At 45.2% G+C, this 24,723-nt stretch overlaps 1 protein-coding gene across 5 annotated transcripts in view; it reads left to right on the plus strand.

Annotated features, from left to right (window-relative positions):
• Positions 1–24,723, plus strand: part of EPN2 (epsin 2) — a 53,004-nt gene that overhangs the window by 12,658 nt on the left and 15,623 nt on the right. For all 5 annotated transcript variants that reach the window (XR_010442001.1, XR_010442000.1, XM_064725539.1 and 2 more), the window contains exons 2-3: positions 9,834–10,607; positions 23,523–23,635. Coding sequence is in view for 3 of the 5 variants with exons in the window: in XM_064725539.1 (XP_064581609.1) it covers positions 10,013–10,607; positions 23,523–23,635 (708 nt within the window). In the remaining 2 variants the exon portion in view is untranslated. The remainder of the gene's footprint in view (positions 1–9,833; positions 10,608–23,522; positions 23,636–24,723) is intronic.

Here is a 24,723-nt window from a genome sequence, read left to right on the forward strand (position 1 = left end):
ATAAATTCATTTTTCCTCCTTCAGGGAGGGGAGGGTTGGGTGAGCCCTTCCTGCTGCAGATGTAGTTACCAAATGATTCAGCACAGTGCCCACGGATTGGAGCAATATTGATGAATTCATTACTGCTCCCTGATGGATGTTAATGGGCCAGAATTTCTTCTGTGCATTTGGACTAGGTGGAAAGCTCTTGAAAAAAAAAAATAATCATAATGAGAAAATGGAGTGGCTGAGTTTTTAAGCCACTTTTGTGTTCTGCTTTAAATGGGAATGTTTTTAATGACTTGCATGAAAACAATGGTGAAAACAAGAATCACCAGGCAGCTCTGGGAGGGACAGGGAGGAGCAGAGCTGCACCAGGGATTTCTTGCATTTTATTCAACATATCCCAAACCACAATCACTGCTTTGCAAACAGAGGTGGGTATTGCCTTTTCCATGTGGGTTCCTTAGGAGATATCTGCAGTCCCAAGGCCACGATCCAGCTGCTGCTTGCAGGGTATCAGAGCTGAGGGGTAGGAGATGTTCTCTGCAAGAAAATGACCTTTAATGAAGGAACAGGCACAGATGCTTTTGAGTAACAAGTCTTTGTCATCCTCTTTGAAACGAACAAGCTGCCTCCCACTCAAATCATTTTCCGTCTAAATATCCAGAATAGATAAAAGAGTAGGTAGAGTTTTGCTGCTGGAGGATGGATTCAGAAAACTTGAGGAATTGTTATGCTGACAGCTGAAAATTTCTGTATATCTGCATAGGAGAATGTGGGATTCACTGGCATTTTCAAACCAGTTTATTTTTTCTTAATTCCACAAAAATCAACAAAATCATAATACAATAATAACAAATATTTTATTTATTACAACGAGGATGACTCTGTTTTGGGCATGAATGAAGGAATTGGAAAGTTTGAAGCAGAAGAATGAGGCAAAATCCTTATGTCAAATGTGCTCATATTAAAAAAAAATCTTTAAGTGATTCACTTCCATCAAAGCTGAACTTAAAAATACAGCTCAGAATCAGGAACTGGGGCACCACAGAAGTTGACCAAAGAGAATTATTTTTATATGATTCATTATTCTTGAGTTCTGTTTCCTGGGAGCCGGAATGCAGTGTGGATCCAGGCTGCTGGTGGCACAGCTGGCACCTCTGCTCTGGAATTGCAGGACACGTCAGACAGGTCTGAGAGGAACAGGGAGACAGCTGGGGTTGGTTTGGGAGGGATTTTGGAACCTGTGGTGTGTGCAGTATGGAAAGATAAGAGAGAGAGATATGGAGGAGTCAGAGGGAAAGCTGAACATTTGGTGTTGCAGGACAGAGCTAAAATCAGGGTGGGAAAAGGGCTGGGCTAAGATTTTATGAAATTTGGTAATTTGGAGAGTGAAGGACCAAATTTCCTCCTGGAATGTGGAATTGCTTTGTCCTCAGGCAGGAAAAGGAGATTTCCCAGAACCCCAATGTGCAGTCCTTGCACAGTCACCAAGTCCCAGAGCTGAACCATCAACTGCAGCTCCGGTTTGAGCTCCCCAGGAGCAGCCTGGCCCTGGGAGCTGTAACTGGAGGCTGCTGGTGAAATGCCTGGTGCTCCCCGTGTTTGGGGGTTCTGTGCAGTAATTGGGGTGCCCTTGGCATGGATGGGTTGGGTGTTGTGGTGTGTGACAGCCCCAGCCCTGGCTGTGCCCCTGCCTGCCCTGTGTGAGGGCTCAGGCTCTGGGGCTGTCCCTGCTGTGGGCAGCAGCTGGGGAATCCCATCCTCACTGCTCCTCTGAGCAGCAGATCCTGCTCTGGAACCCTGGCTTGGGCCAGAACCTTCCTGATGGGAATTTAGCTGCTAGAAAATGGAAAAGTACAAAACCATGGCTAATTCCAAGTCCTGCACCTGCACAGATAGCAGTGTCCTTGGGCCTAGCTGTGGTATAATAACGAACAGTGAAAGAGGCATGAGAAAAGAGAGATGTAACCCCTAAGGAATGAGGAAGAGTTGATGGTATAGTTTAACCAATAGATTGCTTGGCTTACAGAATATTCATAAGCTTATTACTCGCTGTATAAGTGTCTGATGCTCTCTTCAATAAACGGAATTTGCTGATCACTCATATTGAGTGTCTGAGTCTCCCCTCACCGACAAATGGCTCATCCCGACAAAGGCCTCATTTCTCTGTGACACCTTCCTGCAGGGAGGATTTTGGGATGTGTTTCCCACTTTGCAATTTTACAGCAATTTATTCCCAGAATCCCACAATGATTTGGGATGGAAGGGACCTTAAAGCCCATCCAGTGCCACCCCTGCCATGGCAGGGACACCTTCACTGTGCCAGGCTGCTCCAGCCCCATCCAGCCTGGCCTGGGCACTGCCAGGGATCCAGGGCAGCCCCAGCTGCTCTGGGAGTCTGTGCCAGAGCCTGCCCACCCTCCCAGGGAAGGATTTTTGTGGGGGCCTGAATATATGTTGTATTGTGGGATCTGTGTGGGTCCGAGTTGCTCCAAACGAGCTGCAGCTCGTTTGGAGCAACTCGGACCCACACAGATCCCACAATACAACATATATTCAGGCCCCCACAGATTTTCACCTTAACTCATGAGCAGACAGCTCATGGAACTGAATTTCTGAGCTTTACAGCAATCTGATGTTTGCTCTGATAGCTGAATTAAGACATTGTGGTGGCTTTTCAAGATGATTGTGCAAAATCCGGTGGCTGTGAGGGAAGGCACTTGAAATTTTATGCCGTGAATGGACATTGATGAATGTAAGTAGGATATTAAATCAATCTCTGTTTTCTTTGCAGGCCTGTAGTTTGTGCTGGCAGGAAGCACACTTAATTAAAATGGAAAAAATAGTGTTTGGATGTATGGACAGGTATTTCTTGGCTTCTTCTTGAACAATCCTTTTCCTTAGAAATCCATATCATAAAATGAAAGTATTAATCCTTCAGCTTCTCCCAGTAGTAACATGGAGAGTTAAAGTGTTTTTCCCCCTAATCTTTGTCATGGTGAGCATTTGCCTCTGGCCTAGTGAGTGTATTAATGTGGTTTCATGTCTGGTGTGTAGGAGGATGGGAGAAACTGCACTTGGTGACGTTTGCTTCATGTTAATAAACGTGCAAAATCAATTTAGTTAATGAAATCATCAGGTAATTTTAAGTAGCAGGTATCTTCCCAAAATACATCCCCAAAATACAGAGTCTGATACGTGAGCACACATTTAGGTGAATATGAATTTTAAATATTGCAGTTGTGTAGGAAAACACTGGGGCTTAAAGAAGGGAGCTGACATTTGTATTTTTTGCAGTTCTTCCTGAGTCCAGGCTGATTTCAGCAGGTGCCTGTCAGCCCATAACAGCCTAAGTGACAAGGCTGGACTTTTCTAATTAGTAATAGATTCTGAGGCACATCCTCTGGCAAGAGTGCTGGGTATCCTCTTTCCTTCCAAAAGGAAAATGTGAAAGGAGAGAAGCTCCTGCTGCCCTTAATTGAGTTGAAAATACAATTCAGGTATATTGGGTAAGCTGAATTTATTTCAGGTTGTCAAGGCACACATTGGGTGGTCTCTATTTTTTTCAACTCAATTAGTGAGAAAACAGATGAAATACTTTCCTTGAAGCAGGTAATCCCCAGAGAACAAATTCCTTTGGGGAGTTTGGGGAAGATTTTCACTGCTCTGTTGGATTAATTGGCATTTCTGCTTCAGTGTGTAATGGCCTGACCTCACACAGGTGTGTAATTCTGCAATATTCTGATATTCACTGCACACCTGCAGCATGGAGCATGGACTGAGATGTGCCCATGTCAGACAGTGCCCTTTTCCTGACCCAGAGATGGGGTCACTGAGAGGTGTTTTAAAAACTTTTATTCCATTTTCAGTCTTACGAAAAGGGTGAGACAATACAGATGTTATAATTCACACCATCACAATCAGAAGTTAACTATTTCCTAATTACAATACATTATATTGTATTTTAATGACAATATAAGAGTTTCTTGGTCTATCAGCTTTAGCCACGCCATGCTGTAGATGCTTTAAAGCCAATAATCTAAAACTAACCCTTGTGGCTCCTACTGCAATGCATCTTTCATTGTTCTATTTCTCCAAAGTATTTATCTTAAATACCAGTCTTTAAATTTAGTCTTAATACTCTGCAAAGTCTTATAGTCTTATCATAGAAAACCAATCAGCCAATTTAGATTGATCAGTAACCTCTTAATAAAAAAAAAAATTAAATATTCTTAAAAAATTAGTAAGTGAACAACTACAAAAAAGGGACATCAGGCCTGCAAACATGCCCAGAGTGCAGGTGGCACTGTGGGTGACACCTGACCTGGCTGGAGAAGGAGGAATGTGTTATTTTTAAAGAGCTGTTGTCAAAGCCTGTAATCCTAAAATTAGCTCCTGGTGCAGGTCGGATTTGGGTCGTGGTGGTGATCTGCAGGTCTGGCAGAGCTGTCCCTGTCCCAGCCCTTCAGGGCACATTTACTGCCCTGCTGGCCATCATTCCACTGCAAGGGCCTGGGGAGCTGGGGGTGACAAAAACCCCACAAGGGCCTGGGGAGCTGGGGGGACAAAGCCCCACAAAGGCCAGGGGAGCTGAGGGTGACAAAGCCCCAAAAAGGCCAGGGGAGCTGGGGGGACAAAGCCCCAAAGGCCAGGGGAGCTGGGGTGACAAAGCCCCAAAAGGGCTGGTGGAGCTGAGGGTAACAAAGCCCCACAAGGGCCTGGGGAGCTGAGGGTGATGAAACCCAACAAGGGCCAGGGGAACTGGGGGGACAGAGCCCCACAAAAACCAGGGGATCTGGGGTGACAAAGCCCCAAAAAGGCCAGGGGAGCTCAGGGGTGACTAAGCTCCACAAAGGGCAGGGGAGCTGGGGGACAAAGCCCCTCAAAGGCCAGGGGAGTTGGGGGGACAAAACCCCACAAGGACCAGGGGATCTGGGGTGACAAAACTCCTCAAAGACTGGCGGAGCTGAGGGTGACAAAGCCCCACAAGGGCCAGGGGAGCTGAGGGTGATGAAACCCAACAAGGACCAGGGCATCTGGGGTGACAAAGCCCCACAAGGCCATGGGATCTGGGGTGACAAAGGCCCAGCAGCTGTGGCTGGCAGGTCCCAAAAGGACATGCCCAGGTGGTGCTGCTGTGTGAGGCAGGTCAGGGATTTGCTCCTCACCCCCCCTTCCCATCCACTCGGAGAAATGAGCTCCCCATGGAGCTCAAATCCTGGGAATTTAAGGAGACCAGGAGTAACAAAAGGTGCTGTGGGGAAAACAGAACCAGATTTGTGTCTGTAAATCTCTTTTAGAGCTAAAAGTCTGCTCAAGCTGGAGCTGCTTTCCCTCAGTGAGGCTGAGACAGGACTGGAAAACCAGTGCAGAATCAAACCTTGGCACTCATGAATATGCATAAATTTGAAGGAGAATTATCTTTCAGCATTAACTCTTTAAATAAAGAAATAATTTGGCCACCTGCTGTCTGTGAAAGCTGACCTTGTTCTCTCATTTGTAAAAGGGAGTGGAAGGCTTCCAAAACTTTGAATTTTGAACCATTTCCTCTCCTCAGAAATTACACTGAAGACAAGCATTTAAGCTGTGAAAAATGGAGCTGAAACCTTTCATCTGGAGTTAACCCTGTTCTCCAAACCCTTTGCCAATCTGTATTTGTAACTCGTTTCCTAAATAATTTTGAAGCTTGAGGAAGGGCATTGATGGGAATTTCAGGCTCTTCATTTTGCTGTTTTATTCCCATGAATTGCTGTTTTCTCTGCTGTAGAATAGCAAGAGAGAGCTAATAAGTGTTCTGCTTGTTGGCTTTTCTGGCTAGTGCCAAGTGTCTTCTCTCCTCTCAGTGGCCACGATGCACAGTTGCCCCTTTTCCTGTTTGGTTTTGGGATTGCAGTTGAATATTCTATCCCAGGCACGGCAATGGTACCCTCTGGTCAGCCAGTTGTTCTCTGAGAATAATTTATGAAGAAAGAAAAAAATCAGAGAATTAGTAAAGTTGGAAAATCCGTCTAGCAGTGTGGATTTAGTAGGAGAAAAATGGCTTTTTTTAATGCATTATATTCCTGATTTTTATATGAAGGTTTGTGCTTGGGTTTTTTTCTGATTTCTGAGCTGGTTGTGGAAAATGAGTGGGTTTGGATTTAGACACACAACGAGCTATCCCAGGAAAAGCAACATGTGAATGTAGTGTCAGGCAATGGGAATCCTTTTTCTTTGGCATAAATAGGAGCTGACTTCTTGTTGGGGCTGGGGTTGTGTGTGCAGGTGTGGTGTCAGTGTCTGTCAGATTCCTCACTCAGCAGCTTCTCTGAGCCTGATTCTCTGCAGATGGGCAGGAATTCCCTGATTTCTCCTGGATTCAGGTCCTGAACATCTCCTGCTGTGCCATGGCAGCGTGGGAGCAGGGAGAGCAGATCTGTGTGTGCTCCCCTGGGAGGGGAGGCAGCAGGGCTGGGATATTTTTATGCAGATTGATGTTCTGCAGATACAGAGCACAGACTGACTGAATTAATAACTATTTTCCAAACCTCCCTTCTGATGCATGTGACTTACAGTAAATGTCTAATCTAAGGATATATGTTGTCTGTAATACTGTTAATTAAAATTTTATGCAAATGTCTGCTGAACTCCTGATGTTCAGTGTTAATTTCCACGCTCGATATTAAAAGCTTTTCATGCATTTCCTGTGCATGCTTAGCTGGGCTGTGCAGATATTTACCTTCAGGCTGATGCAAAGGGCATTTTATCAGTGCAGACAAATCCCGGTTGGAGTTTTGCATTCCAGAGGTGTGAATGGATTCTGCTGAAAGCCTGTCTATAGGTGGATTTGTGGGGCTGTTTGCTTTGAGCTGAGTTCATGAAGGACTTTGTGGCTTGGCCTTGGTTCTGTGTTAGTCTCAGCAAGTTAAAGATGTTTCCTCATGCAGATTTCATGCACTGAGCTTCATCTCTTGTGAGAGAGATGAGGATGAGAGGCAAGAATTCCTTCTGTCTGCACATTGTGTGTAGGAGAGCACCAGGAGAATTCATGATTTGTGTGATGGAGCTGCTGGAATAGGGAGAAGGGCACGAGGTGTTTCCCTCCAGTTTAGTGTTCCCTCCTGCTGACACAGGTGAGCTTCACCCTCTCGTCTGCACATCTCTTTGCTTTGCCATTTGGAAATGTCAGATACCTCAAAATCAGAGAAAATGGCTTGTAAGGACCAAGAGCAAAAATGAGGAAGGCTCCCCAAGACAGAACTGTTTCATTTTCACAGAAATCTGCTCAAGCCTTTTTCCTGCTAACCAGGAACAGCTTTAATCAACTGCTCTCACTTTCTGCTTTCTTTGCAACTCTGCTGTTAAAAATGCAAACTCACATTTTTGCTGAAGTTGCACGTGCATTGTGCTTCCTTGTGGTTTGTTGTGAGAAGTTAATTCACTGAAAAAAAAAAAAAATCTAAACTTTGTGTGTAAGAATTTGTTAGAATGCGATAGAAACTCTTCCTCTTTTATGCAGTTGGGGTATTTGATCTGTTTAATGATAAAGTTTGGGCTTTTTGATCTGTTTAATGATAAAAGAAGTTGTTGTGGTGCTGCAAGATTTGGAATAATGCAGGAGAAAGCTTCCATTGTGTGGTGAGGGAGCAGAGTGGGTAAAGCAGGGAGCAAAGCAGAGCTCTGGGGTCAGTCCCAGTTCAGGGCCCTGAGCGTTGGTGCAGCAGCTCCAGCACCTTCCCATGTGTCACCCATCCCCTTATTCTAAACCCATGAGGTTTAGAATAAGTTGGTTTTTATGTGCTGTGAGCAGAGCAAGATGAAAACATGTCCATCAAGAAAAGGAAAAAACAACCCTTAATGTTTCTCTCATGGAAGGCCTTGGTTTCCAGGACTGAAGATATGAAAGTGAAGAATCCCTCAGCGTTGATGGATTGATGGGTTTGAGTCTGTTACAGAACAACAAGTGAAATATTGAATTTCCTGCAAGTGTGTGAATTGCTGGTTTCTCTTTGCCCAGTGTGTTCCCTCCTGTGTTTGCTCTGGGATTGTTTTTCCAAAGTGCTGCTCCAGACTCAGAAAAGCTTCCAAAGGAGTTCTTCCTTTGGTTTCTTCTCCAAAACCAAGTGCCTGCTTTCCTAGTGGGCTGTCATGGGAGGGAATGAAGGCTCTTTGCTGTGTTTTTTTAGGCCTTGACTGCTTTGTGTTGCATTTAATCAACTCCAGAAGTGATCCAGGGTTGGGTTGTTCTTACTTGCAAAGCTTAAGAAACTTGGAGTATTTTCCTGTGCTGTTGTGTAAAAATGGCTGGATTTGGTGGAAGAGAGAGAAAAGGGAAGCAGTTGTGTTGTGAGGGTGGTTAATTCTTCAGGGATTTTTACATGTGAGGTATTAAAATGATTTTTCCAAAAGCCTGTGAAGTTGTAAAGTAAGAAACTTGTCTGTGATTGAGGAGATACACCCAGGTGAGGAGACACTTGCTCCTGCAGTGTACTTGTAAAAAGATTTTGGGGAGGCCTCTCATCCCTGGCCTTGAAAGAAATAAAACTGTCATAAGGCAGGAATGTTTTTCATAGATTTGCAGTGGGTTAAAGGACAGGAAATGGGGTTAGGAGTAAATGTTGGTTCTCACAGGATTGGCTCTCCCAGCCAAGTGTCCTGCCAGAGATCAGTGCTCTTGCAAATATTCCCTTCAGCAGATTGGCCTGGAATAATAAGATGGCTAAATTGAAGCAAATCAGTCAAATTTGAATGTAATCTTGAATTGAAAGGAATGATGACAGATGGAGAGCTGCTGAGGGATAAAGTGGCAGGTGAAATGAATGCACAGGGAGAAGAACTGTGTGTATCCCAAGAAATGGGAGTTTAATCTGAGCATGGAAATGGCACTGTAGCAATTTGGAGAATTACGGCAATGTCAGGTTTGAAATCTGTGCTCTCCTTGTCCCCAGTGTCTCTGGTTGGTTCTTGGGGTGTTTGGAGGAACATTAAAGGACATCTGGATGGGCATCTCTGTGAACGTGGCCAGCTCAGTTCAGTCCCTGCCCAGTGTTTGTGCTCTCAGGGCTGCTCTGTGTCCATGGAATGGCCAATCTGCCACTTTGCTCCACTCATTTATTCCACAGCTTAAAGGGCCTCTGTTTACTTGCAACAGTGACCTTAACTCCAGAACTGACCCAGCTTTCCAGCTCCACACCTTGTCCTTGCCTTTTCTTGCCAGTCATTTTGCCTTTACAGTTCCATTCTCTTAGAATTAAAAATTCTTCAGTGCTGTGTGAAAGACACAGAGCAGAAAGTGTGAATCTGCTGAGTGTTGTCAAATGAACAAAGTAAATGCATTTGGGAACAAAAAAATTCCTTCTGATCTACTTATCATGAAAGGTCACCTTGAGCTGGAGTGTGTTGGGCCACAGGATCTCTGTCCTGAGACTGAAAGGGCTTTAAAATATCCAGGGTTGCAGAAATGGCTTGGTTGAGTTTTTGGAAATTTGCTTGTTCTGTCTGGGTGCAGATTCCTGCTGAACATGGAATTCCTCATGTGGTTTCACCTCAGCTCTGTAATTTAAAGTTCTAGGTGGGCTTTACATTGGAAAATAAATCTCCAGGTTGGGACTTTGTTTCTGGTTTGCTTTTCAGATTTTGCCTTTGTATCAGCATGATTATCTTCATGCTTTTGTTTTGCTCAGCACTTCAGGTTTTTAATCTTCAGTGTTTAATGTGACTCGTGAGAAGAACAAGTTGTTTTCAAAATCAGAAAAAATATGAGGAGGAAAAAATTAATCTAGGAAAATTTCTCCCGAGTGTGTGTGGCTTGCTGGCTGTGCAGAACAATCAGAGCCAACTAACCTGCTCTGTTTTCTTTCCTCGCTCAGGTCATGATTTTCATTTTCCTGTGTCATTCTCTTGAGGAGAGGAAATGATTGTAGTGGAACGTGTCACAAGCACGCCACTGCTCCGGAGCCTTTGCTGTTCAGAAACGTTCCTGGAAGAGCAAATTTAGCCCTGTGCTGTTTGTGTTGTGGGATCTGTCTTGGGAAAAAGGGAAATAAAAATGACGACTTCGTCTATCCGACGGCAGATGAAGAACATTGTGAACAATTACTCAGAGGCCGAAATAAAAGTTCGGGAAGCGACCTCAAATGACCCCTGGGGTCCTTCCAGCTCCTTGATGACTGAAATAGCAGATCTGACCTACAATGTTGTGGCCTTCTCTGAAATTATGAGCATGATCTGGAAACGACTCAATGACCACGGCAAGAACTGGCGACACGTCTACAAGGCCCTGACTCTCTTAGATTACCTGATTAAAACTGGCTCTGAGAGGGTGGCCCAGCAGTGTAAAGAGAATATTTTTGCTATCCAGACGTTGAAAGATTTCCAGTACATCGATCGGGATGGGAAGGACCAGGGCATCAACGTGAGGGAGAAGTCCAAGCAGCTGGTGTCCCTTCTGAAGGACGACGAGCGCCTCAAGACAGAGAGGGCCCAAGCCCTGAAGACCAAAGAAAGGATGGCTCAGGTGGCCACTGGGGTGGGCAGCAACCAGATCACCTTTGGCCGAGGCTCCAGCCAGCCCAACCTGTCCACCAGCTACTCAGAGCAGGAGTATGGCAAGTCTGGAGGGTCCCCAGCATCCTACCATGGCTGTAAGTACACAAACCCATCCGGATCCCTTTCTTTGGGGGGCTGCCCCTGGGGCTGGGAGGGGTGAGTGGTGCCTGAGGGAGGGGTCTGGGATCCCTCTGGATCCGCTCTGGGCTGTGCCTGGGTGAATGTTTGCTTTGGGCAGGACGTGTGCAGTGATGGGGATCGATCTGCAAAGCCCTTGTTTGCTGTCAGTTCCAAAGGTGGCAGTGCCAGGCTGCTCATGTGAGCCTGCTCCAGTGGTGGCTGTGATGGGGAGGGCGTGAAGGGCATTTTCTGTTTGCTTCTGGTTTTAACAGGAGGGCTGGAGATGGGTTCTTTTTGGTCAGGATGGAATCATAGCATGGTTTGGTTGGGAGGGAATTTCAAGCTGATCTCATTCCACCCCGTGCCATGCTCAGGGACACTTCCCACTATCCCAGGTTGCTCCAAACCCTGTCCAACCTGGTCTTGGATTAAGAATAAATAAGAAATACAAAGTATTTCCTGAATAATTTTGCTACTTTATGCTGCACTTACTGCAAATTTTAAATTTCCTTTATTCCTTACTCAGCAGTTCTTGGAGGAGGAGTGCTTTAAATCTGTATTTAAATATTTAAATATCCAGTATTTGGGGTGTGTGAGTGTTTGTCCTAAATATTAAATACTATACTTCATTCTTAAAAAATGAATCCAGTGATGTGGGAAGAGCAAATGCTTTCCAGCAGGGCTTGGTGGGACTCCCTGGCATGTCAGGCTGAGGCCTGATCTGGCACTAAATCCTCCTTAATGTAAGTAATGATCTGATGAAAGCTGCTTTGGCTGCAGTGTCAGTGGTTGTGGTCTAATTCTGAAGGGAAATCTTTTCTTTAAATGAATGTTTAGAGTGTGTGGAGGGCTGTGACTGAGCCAGGGGGCAGCAACCACTGAGCACCAGCTTTAGGAACCTGAAGTTTGTCATGTCCTGTGTCCCAAAGTGCTTCTTTAATCATAAATCCGTGAGTGGGGTCAGCCCTGCTGCCGTTTGCAGGAGGAGATAGCAGAAAATCAAACCAGGATGGAGAAAATCTCTGTTTAAAGCTCTGGAGACAAGCAGAAAAAAATACTTCCAAAAGGAAATTTTTTTTACCATAGTGGGTACAAAAACTGTGAGTGAAGGTACAAAAAATGTGAGTGGAGGTACAAAAAATGTGAGTGAAAGTACAAAAAATGTGAGTGAAGGTACAAAAAATGTGAGTGAAGGTACAAAAAATGTGAGTGAAGGTACAAAAAATGTGAGTGAAGGTACAAAAAATGTGAGTGAAGGTACAAAAAATGTGAGTGAAGGTACAAAAAATGTGAGTGAGATCAAAAATGTGAGTGAAAGTACAAAAAATGTGAGTGAAGGTACAAAAAATGTGAGTGAAGGTACAAAAAATGTGAGTGAAAGTACAAAAAATGTGAGTGAAGATTTCCACCCATGAGAATCATTCATCTTGGCTTTTAATTAGCAGAAGGATAACAAACATCTTAATTTTTCTGTAATAATAATTTTTTATATCTATATAGTTTTTCTATAATAACCATACTTGAGCACTGTGAGTTTTTAAAGAAAAACTCGTATATTGTTACCTCAACAATAACGACATTTTTCTTTTTCAAACCTTTAGCTTGTTTTTGACTGCAACAAAAATTCTTAATTTAGAAATAGCTTGAAATATTGATATTGGGCTGAAATAAGTGCCTGAGTTTTGCTGAGCACACCTTGGCTTTCACAGAATTATTGCTCCATGAGTTTTAATTAAAGCCTGGAACTCTTGTTGGGAATCCTGAACGCTCCCAGAGGATTCTCAGCAGGGCTGAGCAGTGCAGGGCATTTTCCTCACTTGTTCCTGGGCTGCTGCAGGAATTTGGATGGGAGCAGGAGTTTGGTTGTTCTCACCCCTCCAAGGGTGGATTTCCTGCTCCCTGTGTGTGTCCTGTGGCAGGATTGCTTTGGAGGGAAAGATTCCTTAAGCTTTTTTTTCCTTCCTCACCCCCTAAGAAGCTTTAGAAATCTCAGGGATTTTTCTCCCTCCCCCCGTTCAGTTCCAGCTCTCCTGGACTTTTTTATTCACTGTGGCTCAGCAGAAATGCAGGTGGCTCTCAGGTTGTCTGGTCAGAGTTTGAAATGTGTTTTTTGCCTGGTTTAATTGAGTGGAGCAAAGCAAACCAGCACCTTCCAGAGCAGCTGATACTGGGGAACTGGGAAGAGCTTTGTGCCAGGAAACCAGGAAGGAGTTTCATTAAAATCCAGACATTTAATCTCTTACATAAATGTAGGGTTATTCCTGAGCCTGCTGAATTTGATGGAAAAGATGCTTTTCATTATTTAAAGTGAAAGAGATTGTATCCATCCTGTGTTCTTTCAAAAAAAAAATCTATCTATCTATCTATCTGTCTATCAATCTATCGATCTATCAATCTATCTAAATATAAATAATAATTAAAATAAATTTTATAATTACATCTATATTTAAATTATATATTTTATGTTAATTATATTCTTCTTTTGTGCTGAAAATCTGGATTCAGAAAAAAATAATCTGTAAAAGGAATGAAGTTCTGCTTCACTCCTGGGAAATCTATCTATCTATCTATCTATCTGTCTATCGATCTATCTATCTATCTAAATATAAATAATAATTAAAATAAATTTTATAATTACATCTATATTTAAATTATATATTTTATATTAATTATATTCTTCTTTTGTGCTGAAAATCTGGATTCAGAAAAAAAAAAATCTGTAAAAGGAACAAAGTTCTGCTTCACTCCTGGGAAATTCTCCCCTCAGAACATCCCTGAGATGCTGTTGCTGCTCTGTATATTCTGGCAGAATTCTCTTGCATTCCTCTGAGCCTTTGAAGAAGAGATCAGAGACTTTTAGATTTGCCATCTACAGCAGAGATTTGCCTCTTCAGAATGTCCAGCCACCCTCTGTGCTGAATGCCCAGCCCTGCTTAGCAGGAAAAGGGAAATAAAGTTTGGGAGAGTGGCAGAGCCCTTTTGGCAGCACCAGCCCGGAGAGGTTTTAGCACATTTTACTCTTGCTCCTTCTAGAAATTGTGGGTGAGGGTTGCAGAATTCATCCCCCTTGCTTGAAGAATATTTTTGGGTTATAAAATGTCATTTTTAGTGCTTTCTGGCAGAATCAAGTGCTGAGAGTTTGGTGGTTGCTGCAGGAGAGCTTCAGTAACTCCCAGTGGATGTGAGGGAGCTCTGTCCCCTCTTTCAGGGACTAAAATGCAGTTTTGGTGAAATCCCCGAAGCCTTTTTGGGTCAGTTTGTTGGGAATGTTGAATCAGCTGCTCTGAACTCTGCTCAAACTCCTCCTCTCCTCCAGCTTCCCAACCTGGGCAGGTTTGCATGGGGACAATTGGATTTTTGCTGGATGCTGCCCACAAGGGGTTTTCTTAAAGAATTGCTGGGTTTTGTGTCCCAGATTCACCCTTTGTGACAAAATAAAAGCAGTGTTGATACCCTGTGTAGTGAGAGAGAATTCCAGATGGAAAAGGATCTCTGGAGTGATATCCAATCATCCCTCCCTGCTGCAGGCAAAAAAGGGGATTTTTCCCTGTTTTCTTGTGAATATTTTCATTTCATCTCTAAAAATCCTTTAGAAACTGTGCAGAATGAAATGGTGCAACTTGATGGTTTTTAATAAAATCCTTCCCCCCAAAGCTTTGCCTTAATGCCTTTGTTGGCCCTGAAGTTCTCTGTGCTTGGATAATTCCAGGAGCACATTATGATGTGTGAATTGGAAAAGGTTTTGTGGGGTTATGAGAGATACTCAAAAGCAAAAAGCAGAAATAAAGCTCCTCCCAACCTCCATTTATCAGCAATTTCTGACATACTGGGAGCAATTGGTTTTATCTTCCAGCTTTAAACCAGGCACAATCAATGCTCAGATTAGGAGCTGCTAAATATTCCATGACAAAATGTATAATTTTTATTTATTTTGGAAAACGTACCAATTCTGTAGAGTTGCATTAAATCAGGTTTTATTTCACCTTAAGGAAATATTCTTGTGTAGAGCTGAACCCAAACTTACTGGGGAGAGGAGGGGATATAAAGGATAGATAGATATTAAAAGATAGATATTAAAAATCTTTTGGAGCAATAGTCCCTCACTCCTAACCTGCCTCTGGGTCTCAATAATTGGGTTTTTGCCTGACATTTGTCACCCAGTTTCAGAAACTTCAGCCTCTTGTTCCTGGCCTTGTTTCATCTCCAGCTGCCAGTGACCACTTAAATAGGATTCTGGATTTATGGCTGCACAGGGAAAAGTAGGATGTTCTTAATTTAGACTGCTTAAGGCTGAGCTGGGGTGCTGCTGGTGGTGTCCTAAAACCAAGTTTACTGAGGGCATGCTTTTGAAGAGATCAGTGCTGTTGTGCCCAAGCTGGGATGTGCAGGTGTTGGTTTGGGTTGTGCTCACGTCCTTCCCTTCTCCTGTGCTCCAGGAGGGGATGGGAATGGGAAGATGGGATGGGGTCTGTGGGGTGGGAGGGATGGATGCTCTGATTTCAGTGACACAGACCCCAATTTCAGTGACAAACCCCAATTTCAGTGACAAACCCCGATTTCAGTGACAAACCCCAGTTTCAGTGACAAACCCCAATTTCAGTGACAAACCCCAATTTCAGTGTCACAAACCCCAATTTCAGTGACACAAACCCCAATTTCAGTGTCACAAACCCCAATTTCAGTGACACAAACCCCAATTTCAGTGACAAACCCCAATTTCAGTGACAAACCCCAATTTCAATGACAAACCCCAATTTCAGTGTCACAAACCCCAATTTCAGTGTCACAAACCCTGATTTCAGTGTCACAAATTCTCATTTCAGTGTCAAACCCCAATTTCAGTGACACAAACCCCAATTTCAGTGACACAGACCCCGATTTCAGTGACAAACCCCAATTTCAGTGTCAAACCCTGATTTCAATGTCACAAACCCCGATTTCAGTGTCACAAACCCCGATTTCAGTGTCACAAACCCTGATTTCAGTGTCACAAATCCCAATTTCAGTGACAAACCCCAATTTCAGTGACACAAACCCCAATTTCAAAGACAAACCCCAATTTCAGTGACAAACCCCGATTTCAGTGACACAAATCCCAATTTCAGTGACACAAATCCCAATTTCAGTGACAAACCCCAATTTCAGTGTGACAAACCCCAATTTCAGTGTCACAAACCCCAATTTCAGTGTCACAAATCCCAATTTCAGTGACAAACCCCAATTTCAGTGACAAACCCCGATTTCAGTGACACAAACCCCAATTTCAGTGACACAAACCCCAATTTCAAAGACAAACCCCAATTTCAGTGACACAAACCCCAATTTCAGTGACAAACCCCAATTTCAGTGACAAACCCCGATTTCAGTGACACAAAGCCTGATTTCATTGTCACAAATTCTCATTTCAGTGACAAACCCCGATTTCAGTGTCACAAACCCCAATTTCAGTGTCACAAACCCCAATTTCAATGACAAACCCCAATTTCAGTGTCACAAACCCCAATTTCAGTGACACAAACCCCAATTTCAGTGACACAAACCCCAATTTCAGTGACACAAACCCCAATTTCAGTGTCACAAACCCCAATTTCAGTGATACAAACCCCAATTTCAGTGACACAAACCCCAATTTCAGTGACACACACAGCTCAGTGTCACCTGATTTCAGCAGCACTGGGAAGGGCTTTTATGGATCTTGGGAAATGCCAAGCCCTTAACCTGAACCTGGCAAAATTCTGGGAGCAATTTTCTGTAGCTGAATGAATGAGTTTAATATTTGCAGTCATTATTCATGTTAAGTTGACTCGTCGTTTAAAACCAGTTTTGTGAAGCCTCAGCAAGTTTGTGTTCACTCATCTGTTTCTGTTTTGTCTCCCCTTTTGCTTGGAGTAGAAGATAATTCAGAGGAATTGCTGGTTTGGCTTTGACACCATAGGAAGTTTATGAAATGCAGAATGGTTTGGGTTGGAAGGGACCTTGAAGCTCATCTTGTCCCAACCCCTGCTTGGGACAATTTCCACTATCCCAGGTTGCTCCAGCCTTGAGCATTGCAGGGATGTGGCAGCCACAGCTTCTCTGGGCAGCCTGTTCCATTCAGAACACTCCTGTTTTTAAAGGGTTTTGCTTTTTATTTAATAATTATTTCTTTAATATAATCTGTTCTGCATCTCTGCAGGTTGGAACACATCCCTGCCCTTCCATCTTAGGGAATATAGGGAATATCAGCCAGCAATGAATCTGGCTGAGCAGTGTGGAGAATTGCTGCAGTTTGAGGTGTTGAAGGAATGTGGCAGACTCCTGTCAGATGTCATTTGACAGCTTGATTAAATCCTCTCATCATACATTTATTTTTCTGGTGCTGAGAGTGAAGGTGGGAGGTGCCACTGGAGCAATGCAGACTTTGTAGTGACACTGAATTATCCAAGTGTGTCCATTCACACGGGCTGGCATCACCTGAGAGGAAAATACTCCCAACAAAACAAACCTGAAGGATTTGTTGGGTGTTCAGTGAATTTCAGCAGCTCTCAGTGCAATCAGAATCCTGCAGGAGAGCTGAGCAGCTCCACCTTGTTATCAGTGTTATCAGCTTCTTCTTGTACCTGAAAGATTCCTTCAGTCCCAGGGGAAAGGTGGATTACACAATTCCTTCCAGATTAAACAGCTTGTACTTGCCTTTCCATCATTTGCCTTTTTTAAATTATCCCATTTGATTGGAGGGCTTGTTCACTGGCAGACTGACAGATGGGATCTCTGCCTGCTTCCCAAGTGAATTGCTGTTGGTTTCTGAGTTCTTACCTTGATATTATTTCAATTTTTGAAGTCACTTTTGGTTTTGCCCACCTTTGAGGAAGCAGCTTTTCATTCTGAGAGATAAATTCTGAATTCCACCTGCAAATTAGAAAGCCTGACACTAAAGAAAAACCCCAGAAATTACAAAACCAGCCCCAAAGCCCAAGCACAGGATCCTGAATGAAAATACAGTCTGATTTTTATTATTAATGCAGGCTCTGCTCTCTGTGTCCTGTATTTCACTTTAACTCAGCCAGATCTATAAGCAGCTACAGAGGCCTTTTAATAGAGCCAGAATATAGGGAATTATCAATAGCTGTGTCTGGGAGCTGGCCCAGGCACAGATGGTGCAGCAGAATCCTGCTTTAGTGCTGAACTCATCCTCCAGGTGATTTCCTTGAGCAGCCAGCCCTGTGCTCCCGCAGGAACATCCCACAGATGTGCTCCTGGAGGGACTGGCATCCCCACACTTTGGGGCTTTAGGGTTTAGCAGGTCAGAATTGATCTGTTGAGTCCCATCTTACATAAACGTGTGAGTTAGCTGTCATGGGATGGGGGTGCTTTGTGTGCCACCATCCTGCTCCTGGCACCTTTCTGCTGCATCCTGGGCTGTGGTAGTGTGTTGTTAAGTTTCTTGTGTTATTCCCCCAATTTATGTATTGTTCTCCCCTATTATGTGTAAAATGGTTTCGTTCCCCCAGTTTTTCCCGCCACTGCTAGCCTGTCAGCTAAGTTGCTATAGTAACCGCTATTCATAGTTGCCGATGTGTAATTGCTCCTCCCCTGGTTTCCCTTATAAGTGAAAGTTGTTTCCTCCCTGTCCAGTCAATCACTCCCTTCCTCCTCCCAGGTTTCGAGAACCTTCTCCTCTCTGGAGATGGTGGCTGGCTGGGGTCCCAGGACACCTCCTTTACCTTTTGATTATTGGTCTCCATGGAGTGTCAGTTCTGTGAAGTTCATCCCCTCACCTTTCCCGATTGGTTCCGCCTGTACCCACCTCCCTCCTTTATAATCCTGTTTTCACCCCCTATGAAAAAACTTTTTCCCGGCTGGTTTCCCCGGTGTTTTTGGATCTGGCATCAACTGCAATAAACCGATGTTTAACCCCCGGGAAATGGTCAGCTCCGTTCCTCCCCTATCCCAGCGGTGTGAGCCAGTCCGCAGCCAGCACAGCCCGAGGCCCTCAGACGCCGAAGGGCGCTGGCCAGGAATTGCAGAGGGGCGTCGGCCTTTCGCCCTCAGCTAGTCAGATTCTAAACTTCGGGCCACAAATGTTCTCCTCTGCACTGGGCATTCTCACCTTGCAGCAGGATGAGGCCCATGTGGAATTTAGGAATTTAGGAATCTTAGCTAAAACTTGTCAGGTTACTCCCAAGAATGGTGTTTTGAATTCCCCTTAATCCTTTTCAAAAAGAAAAGTGCTGGCAGCTCTTTAATGTGGATGGTTTTATAACGCTTACATAGAAACCAGCAACATTCCTGTAGTTTGTTTTTTTATTGAGGCCTAAGGAAGAACTTCAAATGGACATTTTCGTGAAAAGGAGCTGGAAATACCTTTCAGAATTAATGAAAGACAGGAGAATGGATTGCTGGAAAGCCTAGAAGTGGGAAGGAATGAGCTGTGTGTGTGTGTGAGCCCCTGGTGTGCATGTGGGGCTGCAGAGCTGCAGCTCCTGGGAGCTGATGGAGCTCCCTGGCAGAGCCAAGCCAGCCCTGCCTGGGAGTGCAGCGCCAGGGAAAGGCTTGGAGTGAGCTCCAATCCCTGATTTTACAGCTTTTCCAGGCAGGAATGCACTGGGCACTGAGGTCAGCCATGCTTTGTGTGGAAATGGGAGGAAGAGCAATGGAATCCCATTTTGCATCATTTTAATTCCAGTGTCAGTGCCATCAGGCTCTTGGTTGTTGTGTGTGGGATCTCAGGATCTGAGTCCTGAGGTGCCACCGAGAGCACCCTTGGGGGGCTCGGGAGTCCTGGAATGTTCCAGAAGTGTCTGGTGGCTGGACTTTGATCCCACACAGGAGACGACACCTGTATGAGGACAGGAGGGTTTCACCGGGGTGAATGGTGAAGGGATTGGTTAATTAGAGAGTGAAACACAGGGTTTAGGATTTCTGTACAGGGGGGTTTAGAGAAGTAAGATGGAGGAATTGGGGCGTGTCCTGTCCTTCTTCTTCTTCTTCTTCTCCTCCATCTTCTGTGGTGATGGTGGCACTTTGGGATTGGTCATTACTGAAAGTGCACCGGGCAATAAGAATAAATGGTATTGGGGAAAAATGATAAATATTGTACACGTAACAATGGGTATAAAGATAGGTGGCTGTCCGGAGGGCAGCACAGTGTGCTCATGGCTGGCTGCTGAGCAGAGCTCTGTCGGGCTGAAAGAAAATCTTTTAGATAAACAATTAATAAACATAAAAACCGAAAGAAGAACTGAAGCCTCTTCTCGTCCTTTGATACGCGGCTGCCCCAAGGCCACCCCGGGCCTTTCCAGGCCCTTCAAACAGCCGAAAACCGACAGTTGTGGAATTGAGGGATGGCAAAGCTGGGATGCAGGAAATGCAGGAAATGCAGGAAATGCCATTTCCCCCCCAGTTCAGAGCCCAGCAGAGCAGAAGGTTCCTCCCTGCTGCTGCTCCATCTGTTCTCAGGTGACTCTGCAGTGTCCCAGGCTCTTCTTTTAAATCACTTTGGACTCTTCCCTCCTCTAATCCCTGCTGCAAAACTGCTCCTCTCCATCTGCATCTCACATCCATTCATGGCCACTTTATACCAGGAATTCTTCCATTTTTATCTGAAATAGATTTTCTCTCTCTGAGGTTTTTAACAACCGTCAACTGCTCCATCTTCTTCTGGCAAAGATAAATGGAAAACATTCTCTGGGCTCCAAAGGGAAGTGTTTCCACCTCCATCCTGGTTTAAAATCATCCATTTTGGATTAGAATGATTAGAATTAGTGCTAATTTATCACCTGTATTAGGTGAGTGGCTGGGAATTATCACATGCTTTAATCATCATATTTTTAATGTAATATATTGGAGAGCCTGGCAGTGACTGTTGGAGCAGTAAGTACTCATCAACCAGGCTAAATTTAATTATTTTATATGAGAAAGTGTGAAAGAGTAATAGAATTGAGCTATGAGTAGCATCTTAATTGAAGCAAGGTTGGCTTGAGAGCCTCAGGATCAGCGCAGGGTGGAAGAATCACTGTGGTGATAAATTAGTTTATGTCTTTGGAGGCAGATGGGGTGGGAGGGCACCTCGGGGTGGGTGGGAAGGAGGAAAGGTCATTCCTTGTTTCTGGAGAGTTCTCTTCCTTCTGGCCTGCTGGATGAGAAAGTTCCACTTGTTTTGTGGTGTCATTTTGGCCTGGAATTTCAGCAGAGAGAGACAAGACTGGGAAATATTGGGAGGATTAAAGGATGGAAAAGTGGTTTTCAAAGCAAATTTGGCAATCTCATTTCCACATGCCCAGCTGGCTTGGTAGGAAGAAACTTGATTTCTTGGAGCTTGACGACATTCAATTAAATGTATTAAATGTCAATATATGTTTTGCCAAACTAATCATCAGTCCAGCCACTAAATACAAACTGCCTTGCCAAAGCGAGGTAGAATTTCTGTGTGAATGGTTTGGATGCTAAAGAATTGTCTGAGAGAGAGAGTGAGCACAAAATTGTTCAATGGCTGTGTAGTGCTAAACCTGCTGGTGGTGTAGGATGGGAATTTCACAGCACCAAGGATGGGTTGTGTGTTGAGAAATTGCATCTTTTAGCTGTCATTGAAGAGGAGGGGAGGGGATACCCCAAAAAACCCCAACCAACCCCAGAAACCAACCAACACCCCCAACCCACTCCCCAAACTCTTCTTTAGCAGAGAATGATCCTGTATTTGTGTCAATCTGCAGTCTGAATAGCCGGGTTGTTTATCCCCAGCAGTTCAGAATAGTTCTTTATCTTCCCATTAAGACTGTATTATTTTACAGAAAAGTGGGTGGTATCCAGTTTTACCCTGATATTGGCCCACTCCCAGCAGATCCTTACTGACACTGCAAGATGGAAGAAACACTCAGAAATGTTTCCTTCACCAATGAGTTTTTAAATCAGGAGCTCTGATACACTCCAGCATGAGCTGGGGGGTACTTCTTATAAAAAAACTTTGATTTTCCAAGGAATATTTAAGGAATATTTTTCCCTTAAAGCAGCTAAATTATCATCCTCACTCTTGGCAGAAGATTCAGCTGTGCAAACTGGGGGGGGCTTTGACAGCAAATATGGGGGGCAGGAGCTGAGGCTGCCAGCAACTCCTGCAGTGTGCTGGGCTGAATCTGTGCCCATCTCTGCCCTGTGCTGTGCCCATCTCTCACTGTGCTGTGCCCATCCCTGCCCTGTGCTGTGCCCATCCCTGCCCTGTGCTGTGCCCATCACTGTGCTGTGCTGTACCCCCATCTCTGCCCTGTGCTGTGCCCATCCCTGCACTGTGCTGTGCCCATCTCTGCCCTGTGCTGTGCCCATCCCTGCACTGTGCTGTGCCCATCTCTGCACTGTGCTGTGCCCATCACTGTGCTGTGCCCATCCCTGCCCTGTGCTGTGCCCATCCCTGCCCTGTGCTGTGCCCATCCCTGCACTGTGCTGTGCCCATCTCTGCCCTGTGCTGTGCCCATCCCTGCCCTGTGCTGTGCCCATCTCTGTGCTGTGCTGTGCCCATCCCTGTGCTGTGCTGTGCCCATCACTGTGCTGTGCCCATCTCTGCCCTGTGCTGTGCCCATCACTGTGCTGTGCCCATCTCTGCCCTGTGCTGTGCCCATCCCTGCCCTGTGCTGTGCCCATCCCTGCACTGTGCTGTGCCCATCTCTGTGCTGTGCCCATCATTGTGCTGTGCCCATCTCTGTGCTGTGCCCATCTCTGTGCTGTGCCCATCTCTGCAGTGTGCTGTGCCCATCTCTGTGCTGTGCTGTGCCCATCACTGTGCTGTGCTGTGCCCATCTCTGCACTGTGCTGTGCTGTGCCCATCTCTGCTCTGTGCTGTGCCCATCTCTGCACTGTGCTGTGCTGTGCCCATCCCTGCCCTGTGCTGTGCCCATCTCTGTGCTGTGCCCATCTCTGTGCTGTGCTGTGCCCATCACTGTGCTGTGCCCATCTCTGTGCTGTGCTGTGCCCATCTCTGCGCTGTGCTGTGCCCATCACTGTGCTGTGCCCATCTCTGTGCTGTGCCCATCTCTCACTGTGCTGTGCCCATCACTGTGTGCTGTGCCCATCTCTGCCTGTGCTGTGCCCATCTCTGTGCTGTGCCCATCTCTGCAGGTGCTGTGCCCATCACCATGTGCTGTGCCCATCTCTGTGCTGTGCCCATCTCTGCAGTGTGCTGTGCCCATCTCTGTGCTGTGCTGTGCCCATCACTGTGCTGTGCCCATCTCTGCACTGTGCTGTGCCCATCTCTGCAGTGTGCTGTGCCCATCTCTGCCCTGTGCTGTGCCCATCTCTGTGCTGTGCTGTGCCCATCACTGTGCTGTGCCCATCACTGTGCTGTACCCATCTCTGCCTGTTGCTGTGGCCCATCCCTGCACTGTGCTGTGCCCATCTCTGCAGGATCCTGTGCCCATCCCTGAACTGTGCTGTGCCCATCTCTGCCCTGTGCTGTGCTGTGCCCATCTCTCACTGTGCTGTGCCCATCTCTGTGCGTGGTGCCCATCTCTCTCTGTGCTGTGCCCATCTCTGTGCTGTGCCCATCTCTGTGCTGTGGCCCATCCTCACTGTGCTGTGCCCATCTCTGCCTGTGCTGGTGCCCATCACTGCACTGTGCTGTGCCCATCCCTGCCCTGTGCTGTGCCCATCTCTGTGCTGTGCTGTGCCCATCTCTGAGTGTGCTGTGCCCATCTCTGTGCTGTGCTGTGCCCATCACTGTGCTGTGCCCATCCCTGCCCTGTGCTGTGCCCATCTCTGCCCTGTGCTGTGCCCATCTCTGCCCTGTGCTGTGCCCATCTCTGCCCTGTGCTGTGCCCATCCCTGCACTGTGCTGTGCCCATCCCTGTGCTGTGCCCATCCCTGTGCTGTGCCCATCCCTGCCCTGTGCTGACGGTGCCGGTGTTGCCTTTGTGTCCCCACAGCCACGTCCCCGCGGGTCTCCTCGGAGCTGGAGCAGGCGCGGCCGCAGACGAGCGGGGAGGAGGAGCTGCAGCTGCAGCTGGCGCTGGCCATGAGCCGCGAGGTGGCCGAGCAGGTCGGTGCCCCTGCAGGTTTTCCAAAGTGTCCGTGCTTGGAGAGCTCACTGTGCAACCTGGTTTGCTTGGTTGGATTTGGATTTGATCTTATTTTTATTCTATTTTATTTTTAAAAAATATTTTATTTTGTAAATTTTATTTTGTTTTATTTTCTTTTCTTTTAATTTAATTTTATTTTATTTTATTTATTTTTGTTTAATCTTGTTTTATTTTTTTATTTTAATTTTTATTTAATTTTATTTTACTTTCTCTTATTTTTATCTTATTTTATTTTTTATTTTTATTTCCTTTCCTTTTTCCTTTCCTTTTTCCTTTCTTTTTCCTTTTCCTTTTCCCTTTCCTTTTCCTTTCCCTTCCTTTTCCTTTCCCTTCCTTTTCTTTTCCCTTCCTTTTCCTTTCCCTTCCCTTCCCTTCCCTTCCCTTCCCTTCCCTTCCCTTCCCTTCCCTTCCCTTCCTTCCCTTCCCTTCCCTTCCCTTCCCTTCCCTTCCCTTCCCTTCCCTTCCTCCTTCCCTTCCCTTCCCTTCCCTTCCCTTCCCTTCCCTTCTCCTTTTCCCTTTTCCCTTTTTTCCTTTCCTTCCCCTTCATCCCATCCCATTTAATTTCATTTATTTTATCTTATTTATGGCAGCTTGGCTTTGCTCCAGGTAGAATCCTGTGTGTGGGTTGGTTTCTTTTTTATTATTATTATTCTTAAAATCTCTTTTTAAAGTAACTGCAGCCTCCGAGCTGTTGAGACTAGTGGAAGATGACAGTCACTTTGAGAGAAGACTTTGTGTGGGAGGATGTTAATCATCACTTACTGAAGATGTTTTCAGTTAGGACGAGCTGAAAGCATGACTGGTCCTGAAATCTTCATTAATGTCAGTGAATTGTGATTCCAGTGGAATTTGGAACAGTCTGTTCGTTTGGTGGGAGTTCCTGGAACAGGAGGGTGACCTGACACAAAGTACCAGAATATCTTAAAAAATTGTTTTAAAGAAATTAACTCCTGATCTATCACCTGAGTTATGTTACTGTGCTAATTCTTAGCTTCATTCTGCATTTGGAGTAAATTTGGATAAAATTCCTGCATTTTAATACATAACA

This window comes from Zonotrichia leucophrys, chromosome 14, assembly GCF_028769735.1.
Source record: "Zonotrichia leucophrys gambelii isolate GWCS_2022_RI chromosome 14, RI_Zleu_2.0, whole genome shotgun sequence".
Taxonomy (NCBI): Eukaryota; Metazoa; Chordata; class Aves; order Passeriformes; family Passerellidae; genus Zonotrichia; species Zonotrichia leucophrys.